Here is a 26,847-nt window from a genome sequence, read left to right as displayed (position 1 = left end):
ATGATGCCATAACTGAGCATCGTACTGCAGTTCCTGACTTTATCCTTATCACCAACTCCTCCTCAGACGGATCTGGCATTCAAGAAGGAGTTGAAGTCCCCACTCTTCCATTCCACATCCATTTGAAGAAAAAAAGAGTAGCTCAGACTCAAAGAAAGTAAGTAGAGCGAGAGAACAGAGAGAGCGGGAGGGAGGAGCAAGAAGAAGCGCAGAGGGAGAGCCAAAGTCTGCCAGCCACTTCTGAAGTAACACCGTAAGACTCGGAAATGTCTGTATCAGGAGCAGGGAGCTGATTAGGAGAGAGGCAGGCTGCCTGGCTCTAATTTCCTTCCGATTATTTCAGAGCAGTTTTCATTCATCTTGACTCTGATGAGTCCGCGTCAGATGCCGATAAGAGAAGTGGTTGGAGGGTGCAGATGCTTGAGACCCCATGATGGTGAAAGCACCACGTGAACATGCGCAATGACGTCAGATATGAAGCACAGGGTAGGAACCACACCATCTGGGAGAATAAACCCTTCGTTAAATAATTAAGATGATGACATTTATGATCATTCTATAATATGGTTGAGACATGTGGTAAGTTGTGGTTGATGATATCATTTCTATGTTATTAGAGTGCCTGGTAGAAAGTTGCTTTTCTGCATCCAGACAACTCTAGCTATGATATCATCTTGGCCACAGAGACACTTTGCTAATGCAGATGGCTGTGGCCCAAGAATCATTAACATAGCTGTAATGTTAACACAGGACAAGTAAGAGGATAAAGTGAGAAACACAATGAACTCACTCGCTGCAAGTTACTCAACAACCACATCTTCAGGACACATTGCTTCTAGATTGGAAAACACTATTTGTGATGGGAAACCACTTAACCAGAGTAAGTCTAGTTATTGTCAGGAAGTGGAAAAGCAATAATTTTTGCAAGTGTGACTGTAATATCTGCCAAGACAATTCAAGTCTTAAAGGTACATTCTAAAAGAATAGGCTACAGGCTCCCTGAAGGACGCGCCATTTTTTGCATCAGGTAATTCCCTAAGCTTCCCAAGAAGTGGCATTGTCACAAACAATCACTCAACTTTAACCCAAAAATAAGAATTCATCGCATCCACAAAATTCATCCCATTATCTGTGAGAAATGTGAAAATAAAAGGCACAAAGCATTCTGGGTGTTACAGTAACCATTACAATATGGACTGATTTCGTCTTGACTTTCTGAAGTTTGTCTGTCTCATAATTAACATAACCTTCTTTGAATGCTATGCATGTATAATTCACAACAGTTTGTTAACCATTATGAGAGGAGCTGAACATATTACAAAACGGCATTATTATGACAACATTCTTTCAACCTACTCAAAGTGCATAACATGGCCATGTGTAAACCGTAAGGTAGTAGATGCCATCACATCACAGACTGCACAAGTACGGAATCCATTAATGTGGAATTCTTTTCAGCACCACAAGTGCTCTCTGAATGTATATAAATACTGTATACGAAGAGTAAACCAGAATGGCTCTTCCGTGTATATAAAAAGACATCTAGTCGAGGTGACACTTCATCATAGTCTGCAGCCCACACAGTGGACCCTGCTGTGTCCTTCCTGCTCCCAGAGCACATATACTGGAATGCACCAGGTGATAAGGAAAGTGTCTGTGTTACCAGAATGTCATTCAAAACCAGTCTGTGTGTTTAATCCAAAAATGGAGACATTGCCATCTTACGCTTCTTATAACTTCTTCTATTCTTTCCAGCATCAGACTTTCCAGTCTTTACATGTTTAATGATAAAGTCCCTATAGTCACCAGCATTAATGAAACAAAATTACTAATTAATAATATAGCTCATTAGGTAAAATGTTAAAATTTTATATATGTATATATTTACATCAAGTAGAGGCTAAATTGTGAAAGATTCATATGTCAAGTACGATATTTGTAAAACCCTAACCATTTAGCAACTTTTCAGTTGCTTTTTTTTGCTCCTCCGCACTACCCTACACACCCTCACATCCTAGACCTCCTCCTTCATGCTCTAAGTCTGAAATAACATGATGTTAAATCAGAGCTACAGATAGGCCTCTAAGCTGAAACATATGCAGTGCGTAAGTGGAGTGCAATCAGACTGATCCAGCCATTTTGAGCAATCCCCAGTGCCATACATTACCAAATTATTTAGCTCGGCTTTGATGCGTTCATACTGGCTAAGAAATCCCACAGCTACTGGTTGTAATTATAGCCTAGTCTCTCAATATCACAAAGAAGACAAACTAAAGCTGTCGTCAAACTAAAAACTGACAAACTGAAACTGTCGTCACGCTTCGTTGCACCCTCACCAAAACATTTTATTGCTCACACTGAGGTGGTTAAAACTACTGTATGTTTTTTAAGGAGAACACTTGTATTTCACACTGTTGCCACTGATATGTTATCATAGTTCTCCTACTGCTGCAGAAGTACTACTGAAAGTAACTGTTTTTTATGTATTTATTCAGAACCAATAGTACAATTGTCATTATTCATGATTTTGCTTTGCAACCATTTCATGCAGGTCTACCCTGTTTATCATACTGAGAAGGTTAACAGTCAAATTATGTGCAATCTGGTTAAAGTCTTGCGGTCCTACTTTTAAGATCTGACTTTGGATGTATGAAGCCATGCGGCTCTTGATGCCTGTTTGCCTTCATACAAATGTACAAAAGGTTCTTTTGAATAATGAACAATTGAGAGCTTCCAGTTCTCACAATACAATACAAGCAGACCTAGTCACCCTACCAGGCTAGGTACAGTCATAATCATGCATTACATCAGTGAGCTGTCCAAATCCCATTCCTAACAGGCTTTTTGGGGGAAGCATGATAACGACTTCTGCAAACTACCACCCATTCAGCCAAAAATAGCTACAGGAGCATTACACGAAGATGGCTTCTGATGGGAGCAGACATTATATGTGGAAAATAAGTACAACAAATTCAAAAGCCTGTTTAAGTTGGTTACGAATGGATAGAAAGACAGAGAGACAGAGAGAGAAAGAAAGAAAGGGAGGACTAAAGCGAATGGAAGAAATCTTTCCCTCAGGACATTCACACTGTTTGTGCCCATTCCCTCTATCTATAAATCAATCTCTCACTCTTCTGCAACCCACTCCTCTCTGCCTGCCTCCTCACTCCCTATCCACACCCTGCAGTTTCTGGCATTTCAAACAAGTTCCCAGCTGATTTTCCACGCCAAAAGCATTGGTGAGCTTTTGGCTGCCCAGGTGGAGCAGAGCGTCTGGTCAGTGACCATGTAGAGGACACTGGCCAAGGCCTGTGACATTCAGAATGGGGTAGTGGATTGTGACTCTTCAATACATTGTCCTGTGCACAGTGAGGGGTCCTGACCTCAGAAAAACAGCATGAAGAACAGAAGAACTAACATCTGATCTTAAGAGTACTACAATCCGAAATGGCATTGAGTGAGACACACACACACACACACACACACACACACACACAACCCATGCCCTCAGTGCATTTAAAACATTAGAGTCTGGAGTGGCTGAGCTGGCACTCTGAAGAGAAAGCCTGGTGTTTGACAGACGGGACTGCAGTGCCAGCTCAGTGCTGAAGAGGCCGAGGCGGATTTGGCTTTAACCCCGCTTAGCTCAAACTATTTACACTTGTGCTGTGCTCATGACATGATAATCCCGTCGAGACTGTTGTGCGTACCGCAGTGCATATTGGGGGATTTGCAGGCTGGGGGTGTCTCTGTGTGCTCAGGCAGAACAAGGAGAACTTTTCACCTCTGCTGACGATGAGACCTGGTAATTATAAGGCCAAACAAAGAAGTGGAGAATTTCACATTACCCTGGTTTCAAAGGATAAGGGACAATTTGTATCAGAAATTCAGTAAGCAGGAAATGACAGGCAGACATTGGAGAAGTATGGCATAGAGGTTTATGCCTACTCGACTTATCTGAATTGGCTGACCACAGCCACAGTGATTAACAGTAAGGGTCTGTGCAATGTGCATGTAGTGGTTTAAAAAGGCAATCACTGGGACCTTGAGGGGCACGACAGAAAGCGTTTGCCCTCTCATCGGAGTCCGAGGGAGCAAAATTGGCCCTGATCTCTGGGTGGGAGGGATGGCACTACTCTGTCAGTGTCATTCACTGCGGCACTAGCCAATCGTGGACGTCTGTGTGTTTGCACTTGCTGATGAGGGCAGTTACTGTTACTGTAGCTAGTCGGTGGGTGGGAATTGACATAACTACTAAATTGGGAGGGGGAAAAAATAGGAAAGGAATTTTGATAAAGCCAGACAGATAAGCTTGCAGTGTAAAAGAACCCGTTCCGAATGTAAGTTAGATGAATTGATTATAAGAGGTATAATGTGATTCTGTTGTATAATGTGATTCTTTTGTTGTTATAATCAGTATAGTCAAACTACAGAGAGTTCATTAAAATGTTTTCCTCATTGTTTTGTAGTCCAACATAAACAATTATATTAATAATCTTCCAATTTGTATTCAGATCTTAATGATTGTTTACTACCATGCTTAATGAATGTTTACAACCATTTCAGACTGAATTACAAATTTGTTTGTTAGATGTACTGATCATATTCATCTTATATTACTGTTAGGAATGGTGTCATATTGCATCAGTAACCTTTGAAAAATTGCCAAAGGTTTCACCACCACTAGAAGAGCCAGGGATGGGTAAGAGTAGGAGAGAAAGCTGGATATAAGGTCCTGGGAGACTGAGGATGCCGAGAGGCCAGATCACGCAGAAAATACTTAATGGTTATGCTGAGAATCCCCCAGACAACCCTGAAAAAGTGACCTCTGACCCCCTAAGGATGCCACAGTACCAGACCAGAGTGACGTCACGCTGAGAGAGTCTGGGGCAGATGCTCTTAGACATAAACAAAGCAATAGACATAGCAAGTAGATAATATGTTTTAATAGATTTATTATATTATTGGAAGATAAGATTATTTTTATAGCTACCGAAAAGAATCATGTGTTTAAGGATGTTTGCACCTGCAAAATTCAGTTCCATCATATTGTTCCTTGAACATCTGTGAGGATTATACAAAACATGTATTCAACAGCACATAAAAGGAGCTGTTTTAATGTAAGGTCAGCAAAAGTGCTAGCTTGTTTTTGCATGGAAGATTCCATGCGTCACAAGCTATTTGTGACATAGTGCCTAACCCTGCTGGTCCAAGAGCCCAGATGTACATCTTCTACCACTTTATTCCACATGTTACACATTATAGTGGATACCAGAATTGGTCTGAATTGCACACATACAGTGCAGTCTGCAAGTAATTGACAACGAAAATGTATGGGGTTTTTTTGGATTTGCACTCCAGCACACTGTATTAAAATGAAATAATGAGGTTAAAGTACAGAATATCACTTTCAGAATATCACAAATTACTTGTGGTCCTCTGAAATGAGAGGAGCATGTATGAAAAGAAATGGTCACCCAATACAGTGTAAGTATGTTTGATTTAAAGATGACATTCTAAGCATTAATTCTGTAGTCATCATGTCAGTGTGCTGGAGAAAAGAGTTAAAACACTACAACTTGTGTCACTGTCCAGTCATTTAGAGAGCCCACTACAGAAATCCAGTCCCAAAGACTCTAGGAACCATTTTTAGCAGGTAAAAAGCCCATCCCATAGGGGCAGTGGTAGATCAGTGGTTAAGGTGCTTGACTCAAGCCCCACCACTGCCAAGTCGCCACTGTTGGGCCCCTGAGCAAGGCCCTCAAGTGCTCAAGTTGTACTCAGTCATAATTGTAAGCATCAGGTAAAATGTACAGTTTTTTGGGCCCAACCCTTTTTCTTTGTCGGGGGTTTGTTTTGCAAAGGAGAACAGAAGTGCATAAATAGATTAAAAAAACCAGCCAAAATCCCACAGTGAGGGAGAGATAGCAGTCGGGGCTGCATACCAGGCAAGCCCCCTGGGGTACTGAGACAGGAGCAACACACAGAAGTCTCCACAAGGCCCGCCCCATAGCCGCTCTCATGACTACCATGTGACAACAACACTGGCCTTCCACGGAAAACACATGCTGTTTGCGAGCAGCTCACCAATGCATATACCACCATAGTTCTAAACTGCTAAAACAATTGACCTCTTGAACTACCTCACCATTCTCAGAGGAGGGGTGCGGAGAAGAGAGCTTCAGGTTTGTGTGCTGCAGAGCGAGGATAATGAGTGGGCTGAGCCAGTCATGCTGTTCGGAAACCCACCATTGCGCCACTCCACTTTACCCATCTTCCCTGCAACTACACAACTGAGAGAAGCATTACTATCTATACCAGCATATCAAAACAAACAATAACTCACTGGCTTAAATGCCCAGTTCCCATGTCTCCATAGCACACAGCAGAGAAGTGAAGAGAGTGGAGAAAGTGGGGAGGACAGAGAGAGAGAGAGAGAGAGAGAGAGAGAGAGAGAGAGAGAGAGAGAGAGAGAGAATACAAATATAAAGAAATGAAAAGTCAGAGCTGACAAGATGCAAGAGGTGAGGTGAAAGGCAGAACAGCTTTTTTTTTTTTTTTTTCCAAAGTGTGAAAGTGGGACACATCAACAGGATAGTGAGCTGGCAGCTTAAGCATCACCAGCCTCCTGGCCCACTGTCCCCTATGACGGACTGCTGGAGGAATTGATTAGCAGAAGAAAGCTGGGTGAAATTCCAGCCAGCAAATCACTGTGGGTTCACCATAGAGTCAGCCAGGAAGAGCTCACTCCCCAGCTTCCTATGACCTGAAGATCCCACACTCACTGTCGCTCTTATAGACCAATACTTTGATCAAACGGCTGGTGTTTTACACTGAGGAAGCAGGACTCAAAAACTGAACTAAAGGCAAACAATTGGTTCTTCAAAGCAAATAATATATGCCTTTGGCAAAGACAGTTCTCACTTCACAAATTTACAAATGACACATTGAACATTATAATTCTCAGTTAAAACCTATTTACAAAACATTTTCCAGACAGATGTCTGTCTTGTTCCCGGTCACTGATATACTGCCCCTGGAGAAGCATCAGTTTAGCACTCTGCTCAACAACCACCCCTATAGCCCCTTATGCATAGAACTGACAGCTCTTGGACATATAGGTAATTCAAAGTTTTTATAAATAACCATTCAGTCACAGAGAAGTCAGCATCCTTAGAAAAAAAATTTAAAAAAAAATAAAAAAAAACAGGAGAGACTGGGCAGAGAAAATAAATCTCTGCAGATATATAGCTGTGAACAAGTACAACTACTCATAACATCTGCACTCAGAATCCCAAATTAAAATGAATGAACTAAAACAGGTCGATCATGCTTCATGCTGTTTTTCCCACTGCTCAGAGAGGGAGCTGAAGTGAATGGGACTGTAATGGAGCGATTAGACCTTCTTGCTTTGTTTTCACCCTCTGGCCAAGGAAACACCTAAATGAGTTGTTGTTCTTGCGCTGGGGCCAGAAACTGTTCGGTGTCACTTATTTAAACAATCTTGACTGAGCAACCAATCAGATCGCTCTGATTTTTTTTTCCCTTTTCATTGTTTTATTGGAGAAATGTTTTGGTTGCTAAAGTGGCAGAAGGTATTTCCTCATATCATAGGCTGATGTCAGAGTCTCTTGGCAGCCATGGCCACATTCTAGAAGGGCAGCACAAGCCCAAGTAGCACCAGAGTACCCAAATTTGATCTAGAGGTAATCAGATCAACAACATCTGCATTCCATCCGCAATACACTCAAATTCGCTGCATTCCCCAAACACACATCATTCCACACCCAACGTATAGCCATGGTAAAACATAAAAGTACATTAATAACTGATTAACAGATGGGTAAATATGCTTTGCCTGATCACAATGCGATAGCAGCCCTGTGAGAGAGAACGTTCGTAGTATGAACACAACTCTAGTGCAGCAACTGCTAGCCTTTACATTTTACATGTTAGCTGAAAAACGTGTTGCTGAACCATATCTCAATGGACACAAAGCAATGTGTGAACAATTACTGGCAGTGGGGCAGAAAGTAAACAAAACAGGAGAATCACACAGGGAGGGAATAAAGGAATTGCGTGAGCTAGGTTCTACTTTCACTCGTCGACAGAGAGAGGTGTGGGACTTTGGAAGGGAGGCACCGGCAAGAAATCTAAGTCTCTAAACATATCAGGCTCCTTTTACAATCTGCTATGGAATTTAACATTCTATTTTATTGTTCTTTCGAGGCAGCTCTGAAGCTACTAGTCTCTGTTTTCTCATGCCAGAGACGGTACAGGCTACTCTAACCTCCCACACTTCCACTACATTGCATGTGCCAAAAGGGCTCTCAATGCACCACCGGCGTTTTCTCTTACATCTCTACACTGACGTGATTCAGCCAAGAGACGGAGATTCCTCTGCTTTATCGCGGTCTAATCTTCTGATGAAGTAATTGGCATCAGCACCTGTAGTCACTGACTGGAACAGCTACAGAATTATAACTTTGTCCTCATTCCTCCTGTATTACCTAACAATCTGGCAGAACACTGCAAATAATAGGGGGACTGACTTTAAAGGGGTTGAGATGCTTTTCAACAGGATTTGAAGGTTCATGGTTAGATCCCCATTTGAACATGCCATTCCTTGAACAGCACTCTTGAACTGGTCATTCCTATGTTCCCAGGGTTCTGTGTTCCTCATATTTATATGGTTCATAAAATGAACATGACAAAGGGTCCTGATGTTTACAGGATGTTATGTTCTAAGAGTCCAATGTTCCCAGGGTTCTATGTTCTAAGAGTCCAATGTTCCCAGGGTTCTATGTTCTAAGAGTACAATGTTCCCAGAGTTCTATGTTCTAAGTGTCCAATGTTCCCAGGGTTCTATGTTCTAAGAGTACAATGTTCCCAGAGTTCTATGTTCTAAGTGTCCAATGTTCCCAGGGTTCTATGTTGTAAGAGTCCAATGTTCCCAGGGTTCTATGCTCTAAGAGTCCAATGTTCCCAGGGTTCTATGTTGTAAGAGTCCAATGTTCCCAGGGTTCTATGTTCCCCAGCTCTATATAGCACATAATGGGAACCCGAAAAGATGTTTGCTAACTTTGTATTCACTTAATATGACATATTGTTGGATCTTGGCCAAGGGGTTTTCGGTTTCCCTGTTATATAGAGAGCTGTATTGCTCTCTATATTATAGGCCTAGGGTTAGGGTTAGGGTTAGAGTTAGGGATAGGAGAGTTGTATTGTAACAGAATATTGAATTGGAGAATATAGAACCCTAGGAACTTGGACATACGCCCCTCATCAGCCTGAGGTAAAGTGATACAAATGTATTCATAATGTAGAGGCATTGCAGTAGTATTGCAGTATGGAGCAGGACATTAGTATTGTGGTGCGGAGCAGGACATTAGCATTGAAGAGCAGGACATTACTGACGGGAAGGACATTAGCATTGTGGAGCAAGACAGTAGTGTTGCATTGCTGAGCAGAACATAAGCATCGTGGTACAGACCAGGACATTAGCTTCATGGTACACAGTGCAGGTGTCCTGCACATTAGCATTGTGATGTGAAGCAGGACATTATCTTTGTGGGGCAGAGCAGAAAATGGAGCAGGACATTAGCTCTGTGGTTCGGAGTAAAACAATAGCATTGTGCTTCGGAGTAAAACATTAGCAGTGTAGTGCCGAACAAGATATTAGCATTGCGCTGTGGAGCAGGATGATAAACACAGAGCGCGAATCACCACACGCTCACTCTTGCTCTGACCTCTAAAACCTCACACAAGGGTTTCCATTAATCCAAAACGAGCAGGACGCACAAAGAGCTCTGAGAGAGCAAGACAGAAGAAGACATGGGGGGAGGACGGATGCCGGCCCATTTTCCATAAACTCACGATGAATCGCACCGTCGCCACTGCTGAGTCCAACGGTTCCCAGCATTTGCGGGTGACTGAGATGCACAGGTTAGCCTGGCCTGCCAGGTCCCCAGTGTTCCCTGACCATGGCCTGAGAAAAACAAAGGGGCCAAGATCCCTCACTCCCAGCGGCCTACTTAGAAAAGCAAAGTGCTCCTGCATCCACACTCAATTATATGCGACAGAAATGGCTCACCCTAGACAGGAGGCATATTTCTTCATTATTCAAATAATAATTACAGGCAGTGGGGACCATACACTATGAGGCGTCCAGGAACATTGCTATAATAAATGAGCATATACTTATAACTAAAACTTGAAACGACAGAATTTCGTAACAATACCGAAAGAATAGAACATGCTCTGCCTGCAGAAAGACTGCCGCAGTAGCCAGTGTTAAGTGAGAAGTTTAAAAAAAAAGGGGAAAAAAAGCCTTAAATAAAATAGCCAGACCATGTAAACACTGAGACCTTTTCAAGCTTTCATGGGACAAATGATGTGGAGTTGGTATAAACACAAAACATAAAAGTAAAACATACTGTCAGTGTTCCCTGTGTATTACTTGCTCTTACGAACACTAACATACACAGAATCCTCTGCCAGATAAGACTGACAGAGCTGCAAACAGCCTCGTCTCCCAAAAGACTGACGGAGTAGGGCCATACTGAACAGAAATGCAGACGCCGTCTGCTCTGGTGGAGGGGACAGAGCAGGCTGCTCGTCTGGGAAGTGATCATTACCTTATGAGGAAAAATACTCAGCTCCAAATAAAGTTTGTCATATTAAACAAATCCCATTTTACATCTCCTCCAAAGGAGGAGCCCACACTCTAAAAAACCTTTTGGTCTGAATGAATTAGGCTCCCATGTCACAACAGAAATACGCTACTTCATAAGCTCCTTTATATGCTACTTCATAAGCTCCTTCATACGCTGTTTCATAAGCTCCTTCATAAGCTCCTTCATACGCTACTTCATAAGCTACTTCATACACCACTTCATAAGCTACTTCATAAACCACTTCATAAGATACTTCATAAGCTAGTTCATAAGATACTTCATAAGCTACTTCATAAACTCTTTCATTATTTCAGTGGCTTCATAACATGAAGGTAAACTAAATGAATACATTCTCACAACAGGACCCAAAAGTGGCCACACAAAAGCATAAGTGAAGCTGCATCAAACTATGCGCATACTTCTCTGCCTTTGACTGTTTTATCTCACCCTCCTTGGGCTCTAATTTATGCTTAGGCATCTGCCTCTGTTGTTGCTGTTTACAAACTGTTAACGAGAGAACTGTTAATAAGGCATGCTGTGCACGTACAATTCATAATGCAAATCATATCAACTTAGACACATACCACTCACACCCATTCATGTGCAAGCAGGCACACACAAGCACATGAAACATTACTGAGGCACTACTGAATGCGGGTCTCCAGCCACAGAGCACCACACCCGCTGACGGGTGTTGTGTCGCTTCATCAGGTCACCAGGCCCTTGTGTGCCAGCCAGGCTGCCTGTCATTCATGACACGTCACAAAGCACCAGGAGTGCTCACATATGCGAATGCTACAGAACTAGAATGGACTGGGGATCAGAGGTGCTTTAATCATTCTCTTTGATATTATCACTTTGACAGCCATAGGTACAAAAGCACAAATCTGCAATAAGGCCTGGCGTGCCAAAATTCTGCAGCCGTATTCACAGTGAATAATCAATCAAACATGAAATCAAAGGATAGTTTACTATAGTGTAGTGTGACTTAAAATTAGTTTACACAAGTGCTTATAATTATATTGTGTTTTATACAGTTTGGACTCTTCTCTTTCTTTTCTTTTCATGGAGGAGAAAGAGTTATTGCTTATGGTAAAAACACAGTCTATAGCAGCAGTGATTAGGCATGACTGTGGAATTGCATCTATTGGCTTGTCTGCTCTCAGACAGCCAGCCTCAGCTCTCTTTTGCACTCTCCATAACCAAATCCCAGACAACCGGTCATCTGTGATAAATTAGCACCTCAAAAGGGTGAACAGTGGAAAAGGGACGCCCTCCCCTACTCCGGTGACGTCTGCAGGGTAGGTACACACGCACACCCACGCACACCCAGGTGACTGTCACTGCAGATAACGGCGCTTTCAAGCGTGTGTGGTGTCACTGTCTTCTTCTGTCATCCTCTCATGGTCTCATAGGTCACATTAGCACCTCTCCCTCCTCGTCTTCCTCAGCCACCCTTCAGTGTTTGACATGCACCACTCCGACCAAATCCCGGGGTTCCTTAATAGAATTTCAACCAGCAGCATAGCAGAAAGAGGAAGGAGCCTGTCAGTGCTGCTCCAGAGTATTTTCATAAGGCTTGAGCCTGTGGGAAAAAAAAGGTTCCTTGAAAAAGCAGCAAATCCTTTCTGTTCAATATATGGTCCACTGCTATTTTTTTTAGTGTTCATGTCAATTCTGAGAATCACTGAGATAAGATGCAAGCAGTGATCCAGCAGTACAGACTGTATTACCTGGACCATTTCAGCAAGGTTCACACATGTTGGAATGCCCTGCAGTTCAATCTCGTTCCAATGTCAATTCTAATTAATTAAACCAATGATACCCATTTGAAATAAATCATATGCATACGGTATATATTTGCATGTGATCACTGATCAATTAATTGCACTGCTGTAATTGCACTGCTAAACTATGCAGGTCTTCAAATACAAAATGGAAGATGCAAAATTCTCCACTCCAACAGAGACACAGTGTTGCACACACTGCCGAGCATGAGACCTCCCCACACTTCACTGAGATGTGCTAGATCACAGCAAGACATCAAAGTTGCACACACAACCACAACCACAACCAGAGACGCACACACGCATACACACACACACACACACACACACACACACACACAGACACACACACACACACACAGTTTAGACAAATTCAGACAAAGCCATTGGCAATAGTAACAAAGGCTAAATTTGATTACAAACAGAAAAAAATGTAGAAATGGCAAAATGAACTCTTAAAGTGTAGTCTGGCAGCCTGGCACGCATGAACGGTTGCCATGTAGCGTGAAGTGGCAGTGGTGGCATGTTCCATGCCAGCAAGCAGTGGAGGCACTGTGGTAAATGACAGAGAAAAAAACACAAGAAAATCCAGAATGCACATACAAAACAAACTGTCCCATACACCCAAAAAGTTAGACAAGAGGAGAAAAAGAGACAGAATTCTGGTGTCTGTTCCCTTCACTTGTGAAATCCTGAGGGGCAAATAATCCAGGCCTGTCTGTGACCGCTCTTTGTGAACCCTGCCAAAAGGAGCACCTCCCCTGGTGTGCTACCAAACTGAGATGGTCAATGGAGATGTCAGCCTGATGGGCAACACAAAAACCAAGGTACACGCGGACTGTCACACCTTAACCGCACTCTAGGCAAGAAACCATAGCAACAAAGCAATGGAGGGCTGAAAAGGAGAAAGAAAGGAGTGAGATGGAAAAGAGAGAGAAAATAAAACCGAGTGGGGAAAGCAGGAGGAAAGAAGCAGTTTTTTTATGAAGGAGAACTGATTTCCATGACAACGCTGGCTGAGGAAGGGCAAGTAGTTATCATAGCAGAAGGAAAAGTACTCAGCATACAGTATTGTACATCTACTCATTCCAACGATTGCCAGAATCTGAACTCTCTGGAGGGAAAAAAAGCTGATTAAAATAAGACACCAGTCGTAAAGCAGGAGAGAGGGTGAGAGAAAGGGAGAGAGAGAGAGAAAAACAGAGAGAGAGAGAGAGAGAGAGCGAGAGAGAGCGATCTGGGAAGCCTGTGCATGACAACTGGCTGCTGTTCAGGGGGCGCATTCGTCCTAAAAGCTGGGATGTTTTGTGAGCACTTATCACCATGCCAGATCAGAAGAGAGCTTGCAGTGAAAGAGAGATGGGGATGAGGGTCTTACACTCATAGCTGAAGGCTTTTAAAAAAGGCACAAGCCCACCAATGGAGGAAAGGGAGGAAAAAACCACCATACTGCAGTGCCACTGGCCACTGCCAACAGTTCACTCAGCCTCCCTGCTCACTAAGTGTCCAGATTTCCTAGAGGGAAGAATCTAGCTAAATAATTCACATTTATGCTTGATTTATAACAGCTCTTGTTTTTCAAAGAGCTTCTGCAAGGTGTTAACCAACCAATAGATGCCTGTAAAATACAGCAGGTGCTATTTTGGAGGTGGAAGTGATTATTCACTGCACAGACTACTATCATAGCAACGCAGCGCTAGAATACTCAAGCACAGTCACAGTTCAAGGTTTCTCCCAATTAAACACACCTTCAAAGGATAAGAACTGTCATAATAATGCTTACATGATTATTCTGGCAAATCAGTTTAAAAGAGTTTGTTAGAGTAAGTTACTTTGTTTGTCTAACTCACAATGTTGCATCGAGCAATTATGTCATATAGCTGCAGTTAAAACATTTATACCACCTCCGGTATGTGGGTTGAGCATCCTACTAAGCGGCAGAGCATTGTGAGGTACACCCAAATGCCACAAGGAAAAATAAACCGCACTATCTCCACTACATCCTGCGTTAGATAACAATCCAAATGTCCTAGTACTAACATGCAGTTTTAAAAGTGGCTCGTGCTGTAGCACCACGTTTCTGTGCCAGTCCAGACAGGCGCCGCGGCTCGGCTCTCCGCCAGGTCACCGTAGCAGCGAGGGCAGCTTGGAGGCGGGAGCCCCCCCGGGGTGTTCCCCGGACACCCGCCCGCCATAGCGCGTGCACACCGCTCCGATGATTACACCGCGCACGACAAGATAAATGGTGCGGCATGAGAGAGTCAGCAGCCAAGCCTCTCATTTGCTTCCCATGGGACGGTGTGCGTACCACAACAAGCCTGTGGCCTTTCTCACTCCTCCCTCTGATGGGGTGTTTGCTTGTTCTGAGCTCAGAGGAAGGAAATTATGTAGAAACGATAAAAGTTGCTGTCACGTCGCATGTCAGTGCCCATTTCTAGGTTGCCGTTTCCTTAGTGATCCTTCAGGAGGGCAAGGGGATGTCTCGGTTTCATGTCTCATGGAGCACGGTGGGTGGTGGAAGGTCTCAGATCTACAGCTCCCTTTTGGCACTTGTTTCATCAGCCATTTGTCCTGCTCAGGGCCATTATAACCTGCAGCGTCAGGAAGGAAAGCGCTCATGACTTCGGTTCAAAAATGCACTGCTTTGCTGTATGATGCCTTCTCAATTATTCATGCCAATATTCTTTGCCTATGCCGACTATATTAAGCCACATAAACAACGAGGGGCACATAGCTAATGAACTGCCCTGCACTTTTAAGGGTCAGTGCAATATTCAGTATAGCCCAACCATTGCTGAGTAATGCATACCACAAATTTGATGAAAACCAATGAGTGTCATGGGGTTTTGGAAAGATAACCCAGTGGAATAAAGGTATATGGTGTGCACACACACACAAGCATGCACATGCGCACACACACACACACGTGCACACAGGCACGCACACAAATTGCCTCACACCAAAGCAAACGCTGCGAGACTGCCACCCATGTGAAGTTAGGAATTAAGTATTCGTGTCCCTTTGCAATGTGTGCGCTTCTTTTTGGATTACCTGAAGAATATGAAATGCATTTTTATCTCATTAACTTTGCTTGAATTCCATAGTCACTCAAAATAACTTTCAAGATGAGGAAAAAGGATACCCAGGTGAAATGACATGCTTGGCTGACTTTGCCAAACTGAACAAAGTCTTGCTGTACACTTAATTAAAACAATTCAAATTTTAAACTGTCTAATGCTTGACTGAAGAACACAGCAGAATCACAAAAGATCATATCTGAAGCACTCTTAAAGTGACCATAATCTAGTGATGAGAGACATGTAGCCATCACGCTTTTAGCCATTTCTGTGTTATCACCCTTCTAAATGGGCTTTTCCAATTTTCCACTTCATAACAGATGAGCATATAAAGGACAAGGTATTAAAGACCCCAGAGAGGGAGAGAAACTCTTTTTACTTTACATTACTATCCGAAAAGTGAAACTGCCATTTCACTTAAACAGAACGCTATCAGTACCAATTTTTGGTAATGATTTTCTGTGCCTTCATTCAGTTATTCAGGTACATAAGTATACCTATAATACATATGCCACCACAAATACACGATCAGTTAGATGTTAGATAGAGACAAACGTCTATACACAATTAAGATGTGTCGCTCTGACCACTCACAAGAAATATTTGACCCCCCACCCCACCCCCCAAAAAAATGCTTGTGCTTTGCAGAGGTACCATACCTTAACAGATATTTATTCTAATTAAACTGAGCTCTTCAACATTTTAAAACTGAACCAACAAAGACTACACCCTTGTCTTTTTTGAGAGGGGAGTCTTGATCACTCTTTACCATATACTTGTATAGCTCCGGCAGGAATCGTATCCACTTCGTAAAGCTAAAAAGAATTACTTTCATTTGTTCACGTTGTTCCGTCTTATCAGATGCTGCTCTCCCAAGCAAGTAAAATGCAGAGTGTAAACTAACATTTCCACCCCTGACAGCAGGCCCAGAATAGGGTATGACGCTCACTGCATTATCTTACACATACTGGGACTGAAATCAGACCCCATGAAGAGGTACATAATAAAGGCTCTCGCAACAACAGACTGCGGCCAAGGTCCCTGGATTCATTTCTGTCTTCATGTTTTTCCTCCTCATAACTTCTACAGGCATTTGGACGAGTGCACTGCAGTGCAAGGGAAAGTTAGGACCCAGCGGACTCACGCCAATGTACTGTTGCTCTCCTGTAAATTAAAAGCAGACTTGTATTTTTCTTTTTTCCTCCCTTCTGAGAGAGGGAGGGGACAAGCAGGGCAGGCGGACAGGGTCTGGAACTGGTTTTGTAGCCACATCTTGTAGGAAATCCTGAACAGAAAATGTTAATGAGAGACACGAAAACCACCAGAACTGTGTCTCCCCTCCTCCCTTTACTCAGTGTGACAGCAGCACATATAGGCGAGAAGGCTAGCCCCAGCTAGCGCGCGCACACACAGACACACACACACACACACACACACACACACACACACACACACACACACACACACACACACACACACACACACACACAAAGGATCTCACATACAGCATTAGAACATTAAAACTCCCTCCCCAAAGCATACATAACTACACCAACCAACAAAATAACAACCCCACAATAAATTCCAATAATAAATGGGGGTTGGGGTTTAGAAAAATAAAACCAAATAAAAATTAAGACGTGTTCTGGGGAAGCCTGGCTGCAAAACTTAATCTGGCCCAGATCACAAAGACTGGTATGTACACTTGTTGCATGCAAGGCTCTAAATCACGGGTGCCCTCTGAGCCGAAAGCAGATTAAAACCCACAGTGGAAGGTAAAAGATAGAAGTACAACCGTGACCAAGAATACTGTGCGCACAGGGAGGTCACAGAATCTCCCACTATTGTGATGTTCTACTTTCAGAATTAGCTGAGGATGGCTCCAGCATTTGCCAACTTTTGCCATCTCCTCACGGTACAGTGCGGGCTCATCTCCTGCTATGGTCAGAGGTAATGAGGTGCACATTCACCTCTGAGCAGGACCATGGCTTGCACCGGCGAGGCGGCCCGGCCTCGCATTCAGGTGGGACCTGCCTCTTCCTCGCCCGCTTAAGCTGAGCTGCATCCAGCAGCACCACCTACAGTCATTAACCATAATGGGGTGGGAACTTTGAATGTCACCGTCACTTCTTGTCAATGGACAGCAGCAACATATCGAGCCTTTCCCTTATTGTCTTACTGTTAGCCACTTGCAAAATGGACCCTGATAAAAAGCAATGAAGCAGTACATTGTAATTAGTGTACAGTGAAGGGATTCTGGGAAGGTTGTACAACACCTATACCCCCCACCCCCACCCCCAACCCCCTTCAGGCTGGCAGAGTTGTGACTGCAGAAAATATTGAGGTGTGCCTACTGGAAGCCATTTTTTAATTATGACTGCCGTAGGAGACTGCTTGGATAAGTGCTAGACAACAATTATTAGAACACAATGTGACTCCTCTTACCCAAGACACTTTGGCCTTTAATTTGTAAAGAGGTATACTGTTACATTTTACTCTGTAAAGAAAAACATGCCTTGGACAAATGGGCATACTTTTTTTTGCCAAGGGGCCTGTAAGAGATACATACAATGACAAACATACGTAGTGTAGCGAAAAAATGTAGCTTCCTTTATGTAACACCCCTCTTCCGTCCTGCTTCAAGAGATAATTAAAGGATTAAAGGATAAAGGACTAAAGGATTTTATCTTCAATAAGAAATGGCTTTTTTCAATTTGCAGACACTCTGTCCCAGACAGAGAATTCTGATTACAGATGTGATGACACAGGGCCTCTGAAGTCTGGGACCATGAGCAGTAGAGCGGTGGAGAGTCGTGTTGTGGGAGGTGGACTAGAGATAAGCACTGGTCAGTCCTGGGGTCTATCACTGCCACCTGAGACCCACATCCAGCGGAGCATGTCCAAAAAAGGGGCTAAGAAGGAGGTAAAGAGGCTAGGCTGACACTCCAGCAGGGGATGACAAGACAATCAGGAATGCCTCACCTCGTGAGCAGTGACACCCCCCCTCCCACACACACACACATCTCTCACACGCACATACCCTCTTGTGCATAGCCACTCAGCAAGCAGAGGCAACAAGTCAGTTTTCTGAAGCAAATGGTCCAGGCAAAGGAGATGTAAAATACCAGCTGGCAAATAGGTGTGAATGCAGTAAAACCAGCCTTAAAAACCCAGCCTGCAATGCAAAGGACTCTAAGAGGCACATGGGGCCATCGCAGTCAGTTTGAGCTTTGTTTTATGTGAAATGACGAAAGATGGATCATATGGTTACTTTTATCCAAAGAGTGTCTCTGAGGGATAAGCAAGGTTCAGTCCCAACGGTAATAATACTAAAGAGGAAGCAAATCGTGGTAGAGGTAACAAGCTTCAAAGGTCCTGTGGGAATCTGGTTAAGCTGGCCAACATATATCCCACACCTCCTTCTAATTCATTTTCTTTCTTTCTGTCTCACTCTCTCGCGCTTTCTTTCTCTCTCTGTCTGTCTCACTCTCATGCCATTCCCTTCAGCCTGTCTCCTCCACTACTCTAATGAGAAAAAGCTGGTAAGAAAATCCTGGCTTGATTCCTGTATAAACTTACAGACATCTCACGGAAAAGCCCAGGGAGAAGAAGAAGAAAAAAAAAGGAGGGGACAGAAGGAGAGAGAGAAAAAAAGAGAGAACGAGGGAGTGACAGGCTATTGAACAGAGTAAAGGAAAAGCATATATGCTATATCAAAATTTAAAAAATAGGAAAAACATAAGCATTGTCTTTAAAACCTGACATTATCCCTCATAATATAGAAAATGTATAATACATTTGTTCCTCTGATAACTACTGTTTAGTTCATTTTCATTTTCTCAGTCATCATCAGTGATTAAGTAAAACAAATGGGGCAAGGTGGCAAACATCCAAGGTAAAGTAGATGAATGTGCTGATTTTGAAGACATGAAAGCAATATGCAGCAGAACACAAAATATTCGTAAAACTGTCTCACTACACACACACACACACACACACACACAAACACACACACACACACGCGCACGCACGCACGCGCACACGCGCACACACACACACACACAAACACACACAAACACACACACACACACGCGCGCACACGCACACACACACACACAAACACACACACACAGACACACACACACAGATTTGGACCTGGCTTGTGGGTCCATTGTGTGGTTTTAACTGCATGCCAAAAATATTGCTTACATGGCCACCAGAGAAGAACACTACTAATGCCACAAAGAGATAAAATTTAAAAAACTGCACATGCCCACGTGCAGGTAAGGACACCTACACACACACAGAGACACAAACACACAGACACACAGAGGTAAAAACACACACACCCTCACACTCAGCACAAAGGGTCACTATAGCCACTGCCCTGGCACAAATACAGACACATGAAATTAGCTGACTCACAAACTCAGAAAAATACTGCCTGATACTTCTGAATTTTCTGACAAGTCTAAAAGCCCAGTTTACAGCTATATGCTATGTTTATGGCAAACAACCAAACCCACAAACACTCACATTTATTCAGGAATAAATGGCAGGTGCCCTTCTCCCACTATGCACATACACATGGATAATTGCACACATGAACAAAGCGCTTTAAATATGCCTGATAAAATGAACAATTCATACTGAAATGCTCTGAAGCTATTTTTTCTAAGGAAATATCATATACATCAAAGTTTCAATCGAACTCCATCAGTATAGCAGATAGATGTGAAACAGAGGGGTAATTTAAAGGACAGACGAGCTGTAATTATAACTTCCATCCCTGTTCAAATAGCTGCCTTATAGATGGGTGGCTTTGACAGGCAACCATAATGAGCCTCTGTACATTAATTCAAGTCCCTGGCATATATGGTATCCTGCCTGAAATGTGTTATAGGAGAAAAAACCCAGAAATGATAGAATTATGAAATATTCAACAGTGTGTAATGACCATTTTCTGAATGGCAAGACTGACATCAAGCCTTTTTTAACGCTTATTTCCTAGAGGCCAAAGAGTGAAATCAGCAGCTCGTTTGTGATTAATTGACAACAGTTATGGCCATGATTGCTTCAGGACTCAAACATCTTTCTTCATAAATCAACAATGCTATAGCATTTGGCAGGGGAACTGGCAATTAGAGCAGGAGTAACAATGCATATGAAGTACGGTGCTGCCAAGTCGAGTGCACTGCTGGTGTTATGGGAGCACGGAGACAGTGGCAGGAGGAGCCAATAGCTCCAGCACTTTCAAAAAGATTAAGAGTGGAACACTGAGGATGGGATAGTTTCCTAATGAGCAGAGCTCCTTAAATGCTCCATCCCATATCCTGAAAAAAAAACAACAACACAGCAGCCTTAGAACATGTCTTTGGAACGAAAAGCCATTTGCCTGAGTTGGGCTACTAAGGAGGGACTCTTATTATGTAAAGGTGTAAAGGAGTAAAGGCACTAGGCAATTTCTGCAAGTTATCACAGTTCAGAACTTTGTTAAATGGACATGGGTGAACACCCTGCAAACGCCTCCCAGCAGCGTGTGGCTGGGAAGACTGCGTGTGACGGTATTCCTCAGTGGCATATGTCAGTGAAGCACAGAGCCAAAAACCTGATAGCAAGATTAGCAAGCTCACCACTTCGAAAAAGCCTGCAAAAATCACATACCTGACAAACACAGGTAAAAGCACACACAAGCCATGAACACTCACAAACATACACACGTGCCTCGGGCTAAGGCAGCCTATAGCTCGCGTTTGCAAAGGGAGTAAGAACTGTTATGAACACTCCAAATTCCACGAGCTGATCACTCAGTATTCCTGTGGTAGAAATAGGAAGTGCTATGCACCCTGTACTGCACATACATACGCAAGCGCAGGGTTTTATTGTGGGTTGTTTCAATCCTAAAGCACATCAAGACACTTGTGAACCAGGGAAGTTATACAGTCTATAAAGCAGGAAGACCAAGATAAAATAAATAAATGAATGAAAATAACAAAACTGAAAGTAAAAATTGTCTTCTAATATTTTGCTTTTTTCCCTTTATGAGCCATAGATATGAGAAATAGTCTTCTAGCCCATCATTTTCTGATGAATAAGAAAGTGTTCACTTCATGTTCTGTTACTTTAAAGAGGGATCAGATAGCCAACAACTGCTTCATCATTCAAGTGGAAGAAAGAAAGAAAGAAAGAAAGAAAGAAAGAAAGAAAGAAAGAAAGAAAGAAAGAAAGAAAGAAAGAAAGAAAGAAAGAAAGAAAGAAAGAACAGAGTCATTTTCCACAGCAGTGAAGATTGCTCTTGTGCTAACCAGACTATTGGCTGAGAGGCAATACCTTCGGGATTCCACTGTACCCGCCATCCAATCACAAGCATTTGTTGAGCTAGCAGTGAGAATTTTCCAGACACCACATTGGAGACTCTTACTCCCTTGCCCATCTCCCTTCTCTTTCTCTCTCTCTCTCTCTCTCACACACACACACACACACACACACACACAAACACAAATACATATACAAATACTCACACATGCACATAGACATGCACACACACATCAGCATTGCTCATACTTCACAGCACCAAATATTGACTTCTCCAACCAAGAGAAACCAGAATAAGTCGTATAGAAAGACATCAGCCAGGGCTATAACTTGCCATTCAGAACCGAGCTCAGGGATTGGACAAATGAACCATGGACACAAACAAAATGAATCATAAGGCCAAAACAGAGCCATTAACTGACACACCGATGCATGCACACTGCAAATCAGATGGCTGGAGAGAATTGAATTTTTCAAGAAAACAGCTTATGTTGCATAGTTACTTTGTGATTCATTGTGGTGCAGATGTACAGAAATCATCATAACACCGCTTAAGACAGAAGGAACAGAAGGGTTGGCAGTGACAGAGGTTCAGAGTAGCTAAAGTCCATCAATAAGTGTCGCCATATACTTTCAAACTGGGAACACACTTTTTCATGTTTCCAATGGGAAGATGATCGCATCTACATTATAAACTAGTTTCAAAGATTGACCTTTATTGGAAAGCCATAGAGATGTATTAAAGGCCAAACATGTACACTACGTATATAAATAAATCCTTCCTTCAGTCAGCCTACCACAGTTAAGCCACATGCCAAGTCACAACAATGATTTCAAGCATGGAAAGCACCATTTGAAAAATCGGAGCACAGAGATATATCTATTGATAGATCTGTAACTGCCTCAGTACACAAATGTATATCTATATTTATAGAATGTTAATAACAATTGGGGTACTTTTCACTATATAGATTAACACTCACTGTTTTTTTATTATTATCATCATCATCATCATCATCATCATCATGATCATCATCAATGCTCACCACATCCCAGCACAATTCTTATTAGAACACCAATACAAAATACACTTGTGTATATACATTTCACTGTCAAAAGTATGCAATATTTTTCCTCAGTCAAGTTAACTCAAATTCAACTGCCTATTGTGTCTACTGACCTATAATGCAGTCCCTCAGGTGAACCATCACTATGCAGTTGTATGGCAGGGTGGAATCTGCAAGAAGGAATTTTCTTTCTAATGTTCAATTAATCAGTTCCCTTTTGGCCCGGTCCTTTCTTAAACAGATGGGTATCTGGGACCTCTGCACCAAGGAGTATGCAAGAAGAATATGGAAACGGGGAGAGGCGAGTGGGCCCTGTTCTCTCTGAGGAAGCCCAGAGGTCCAACACCTCTGTAATTGTTTAGGCCAAGAGAACCACACTGTCTTCCCTTGTCCAGCGGCAGTCTGTGAGGGCCATCTCATAGGGCTGCATGCCTGTAGCAGAGACGTGGGCTTGTGTGGTGAAGAGGAGAGCCCGAGGGGGGCCCGGCAACAAGCAGCAAGCAGGAGTGTGTTTGACTGGGCAGCCTTTCAGAGCCCGCAAGGGATCATCATCTTTCCTCACGAAGAAAAACAAAGCATGTGCACCCAGACATCACAGTCAGGTCCAGCCGGCTCGCCCATCCAAAAAGGCATTCTTTCCTTCCAAAGGGGCAGCAGCGAGTGCGCCTGAAACCAAACAGAGCACCTACGCTCAGAAGCTGCATGCCTGCTCCAGCCTGACTTCTCCCTCCCCTAGTAGGACTCTCACATAGCAACCAGGCGCCCACCCCTGCCCCCAGTCACCCCGGCCGCTTGCCGCCCTTGGAGTGCGAAAGGCAGCAGCAAGTGTTGGGCATGCACCCTCAGGATTGATCATCGCTTCCAGATATATTTCACTAAATGGAATGACTTGGTGGAGCCGCTCACAGCTCACGGCCAGTGCAGATTGATTGAATTTCACTTACAAAATGAAGTAGCTAATAAATCAGTATAGTTTGCATATCAAATAAAGCCCCTTGAAATGAATGGTTCCATTTGTGATTCAGCATATATACGCCCACTGCAGACAAACTGCGAACTTAATCTGAGAGCTGTATAATGCATGTGAAGAGCAGGTAGAGACTTCACTCTCCCATGATCAGTAAAGGGCAGTAACGCTACACAGCAGGTGACTCAAAGAAAGGTCACTAGAAATGCCTGCAAGACAGACACCATGACCAGGCAGCTGAGTTTAACGGATTCAAATGCTGCCTGACTGACCCCCGACCCGACCCAACCAGGGGGTACAATACACAGCACATAGGGGTAAATAGAACATTCTGCTGGGGAAAAGACATGCCACTGACTTTTGGCTGCTACAGTCACTTCCTCAAGCAGCTGACAGAATCCACGGAGCGAACAAATACACTAACAAATGAGGAGATTTGATGAAGTGCCTCAGACAGATGCTGAGCTGGCCTGCTAATGAGGTGTAATGACCTCCCTTGACATGTCTGTGCAAAATTTGCATGTAGCATTAATGAAGCAGTCAGAAAATGATTGGGACAGGCAAAATGTAGGAAATGTGATATTCCACATTTATACTGTCTATATCATGGAAGGTGCATGGCCTCACTGAAAACTGCCAAAATCATTATTAGTTATCACTAAAGCCATGAATGACTTATTTCTGTGATGAAACTTCACGTATGAATTCTACCACCTCAGGAATGAATTAATTAGACCTTTCAAAAATAGAAGTTAATTTCCATAACAGGATGCATGGGAAAGTGTGAATTTGTTTCACATTCTCAAGCACTCGTGGGGAGCAGCATGGGCACACGCCAGCCGTGCGTCCTACCTTCACAAGTGTGCGACCTGGGACGCCTGGCCTTGCCATCCACGCCAGGTAACGGACTTACGACTCAAGAAATGAAAAGGATATGGGTTGCAGACCATTTTCAGACACCAGCTCCGCGGCCGCGTGGTTTGCTTCAGGTAGAAAAACACGACGGGCGCTAGGGAGGGGTAGGGCAACGCTTCTCCACCACTGGCCGACGCAGCCTCCTCCGTCGCCGCGCTGACTCTGCTCTCCCTCCTCTCAGGTCCATCATCAGCTTCATCATCATTCCGTTCCCCGCCACTGGACAGGTCGTTAAGTCGAATAAAAGTCCTCGGAAGAGAGGACCTACCCTCTGCTTCCCTCTCTCTATGGTCCTCGGAAATATTTCCTCCATCCTCAGCCATCATTCACCTCCTAGAGGAAAGACAATGCAAATGAAAAATAAATAAATGGATAACAAAAGAGCAAATTCCATCCCTGATTAGTGAATCGTGCTAACATAATACAAGTAATGTATAAAATTTATTTATAAGTAAAATGTTTTTACTTGACAATAAATCCAGTTTTCAAAAGATAATGGCGTTTCAAAAGCGTTCTTGTGCTATTGTTAATATGGTCTCTAACTACGAGATTTCTACGACTTTCAGTAATTATTATGAGTATTAGCCTATTTAAAGCTACAAGAAACATGTTATTACAACCTAAAACCGAAGCGTTTATACTGTGAAAATCACGGTTGTATCATTAAAACGATCAATATTATCCAATAGACATTGCCAGTAAGTAAATGAACAGCACTGAGGGGGGGGGGAAAATGACACAGTTAAGGCTATTTAAGAGGTACAGTCAACACTGCGTCTTTTAAAAAGTATTAATTACTGGATAAAGCGATTAATGTTGGCTTCTAGCAAATCAGAGAATTCAGCGCTGACTATTATCTGGACAAGACAGTGGGCATCCTAATCATTAATCTGTAATACAATACCAGCGCGCTTCACGGATAATCGTGTGTCAAATGTTGTAAGTGTTCATTTCCTACCTGTAATTGCCTCTGATAATAAGCCCAAACGGAACTCACTCATCGCATGATCATTTCTGGTGACAAAAAGTAGCCCGATTGTTGTAAACAGAGGCACAGAAAGTCAAGCTCTCAGGCTGAGTTTCCAGGTGGCGTTTACAGCTTGAGCAGGTTTACGGGCATCGCGCGTCAGACATGCACTCCAGCCCTCACAACTCAGTGATGCCTGGACACGAAGCCTTGAAATGATATTGTTTTCTTTTAATGAATACTAGATGAATGCAACTCCTGCGAAACTAGTGGCTCGCCGAAAATAAGCTCCGCTCTTTCCACCCGCTCTTACGAACACGCGCACTTCAGTCTAACAGCAGGTAAAACGTGCGCTAACTTTTTTGTTCTCCTAGAACATCGATGATTTACAATCCAAAACTATCCACTAGTCTGACAATTAGATACATCTTTAATTAATTACTATTTTCTTGATAACATCTTCTGTAGGCTACAAACAATAAAGTGTCAGTACAGCGACACAAAAGAAAATATGCGAAAGGGTTGTTTCTATGCAGAAGTGTTGTCCATTATTGCGAAAACACAAAAATCTCCATTTACTTCCCAGTCGGCAAAACGGTCTATAGCACGAAACCGCTCATCCAAACGAATTCACAGCTGGATTTGGATTCAGTTTACAATCCCCTCCCTTTCGGCAGCGCATCCACCAAGCAAATGCAACTAAAAGTCATGCTGTCTTTTAATAGGTTGAAGAAAACGTCTGTCAAAGCTCAACCAGCAGAGGTCTTGAGAAACAGCTGGAATTGTGTTGTTTACTGTGAGCCAATAAAAAGCTGGAAATTCTTTGGGATTGGACCAAACGCGCTCTATGATTGGACCATGTTTATTATGCAAGGGATTTTGTCAAGGAACTGGGAAGGAAATGAAGCACATGTGACTAGAGGAAGTAAAGTGCTGTCACTTTACTATGCAACACCCATGCTACTGTGACATCATTTCATAGAGGAGTTTTCCATCAAATTCCTAGGTATAAAGATATGTATTTGTGTGTCTCCTAAAGCCAAATGTGCAATGTGCTATATAATATACAGTAATGC

At 43.0% G+C, this 26,847-nt stretch overlaps 1 protein-coding gene across 9 annotated transcripts in view; it reads right to left on the bottom strand.

Annotated features, from left to right (window-relative positions):
* Positions 1–26,438, bottom strand: part of cacna1g (calcium channel, voltage-dependent, T type, alpha 1G subunit) — a 149,422-nt gene extending 122,984 nt beyond the window's left edge. For all 9 annotated transcript variants that reach the window (XM_081698277.1, XM_081698278.1, XM_081698279.1 and 6 more), the window contains exons 1-2: positions 25,763–26,438; positions 24,827–25,137 (exon numbers count right to left, since the gene is read on the bottom strand). In XM_081698277.1, coding sequence (XP_081554403.1) covers positions 24,827–25,130 — 304 coding nt within the window. In that variant the 5' untranslated portion in view covers positions 25,131–25,137; positions 25,763–26,438. The remainder of the gene's footprint in view (positions 1–24,826; positions 25,138–25,762) is intronic.
* Between the last annotated feature and the right edge of the window lie 409 nt (positions 26,439–26,847).

The sequence above is a fragment of the Electrophorus electricus genome, chromosome 15, assembly GCF_041902795.1.
Source record: "Electrophorus electricus isolate QZ-2024a chromosome 15, ASM4190279v1, whole genome shotgun sequence".
Taxonomy (NCBI): domain Eukaryota; kingdom Metazoa; phylum Chordata; class Actinopteri; order Gymnotiformes; family Gymnotidae; genus Electrophorus; species Electrophorus electricus.
Note: the sequence above shows the minus strand (reverse complement) of the source record. Positions and strands in the feature narration are given on the sequence as shown.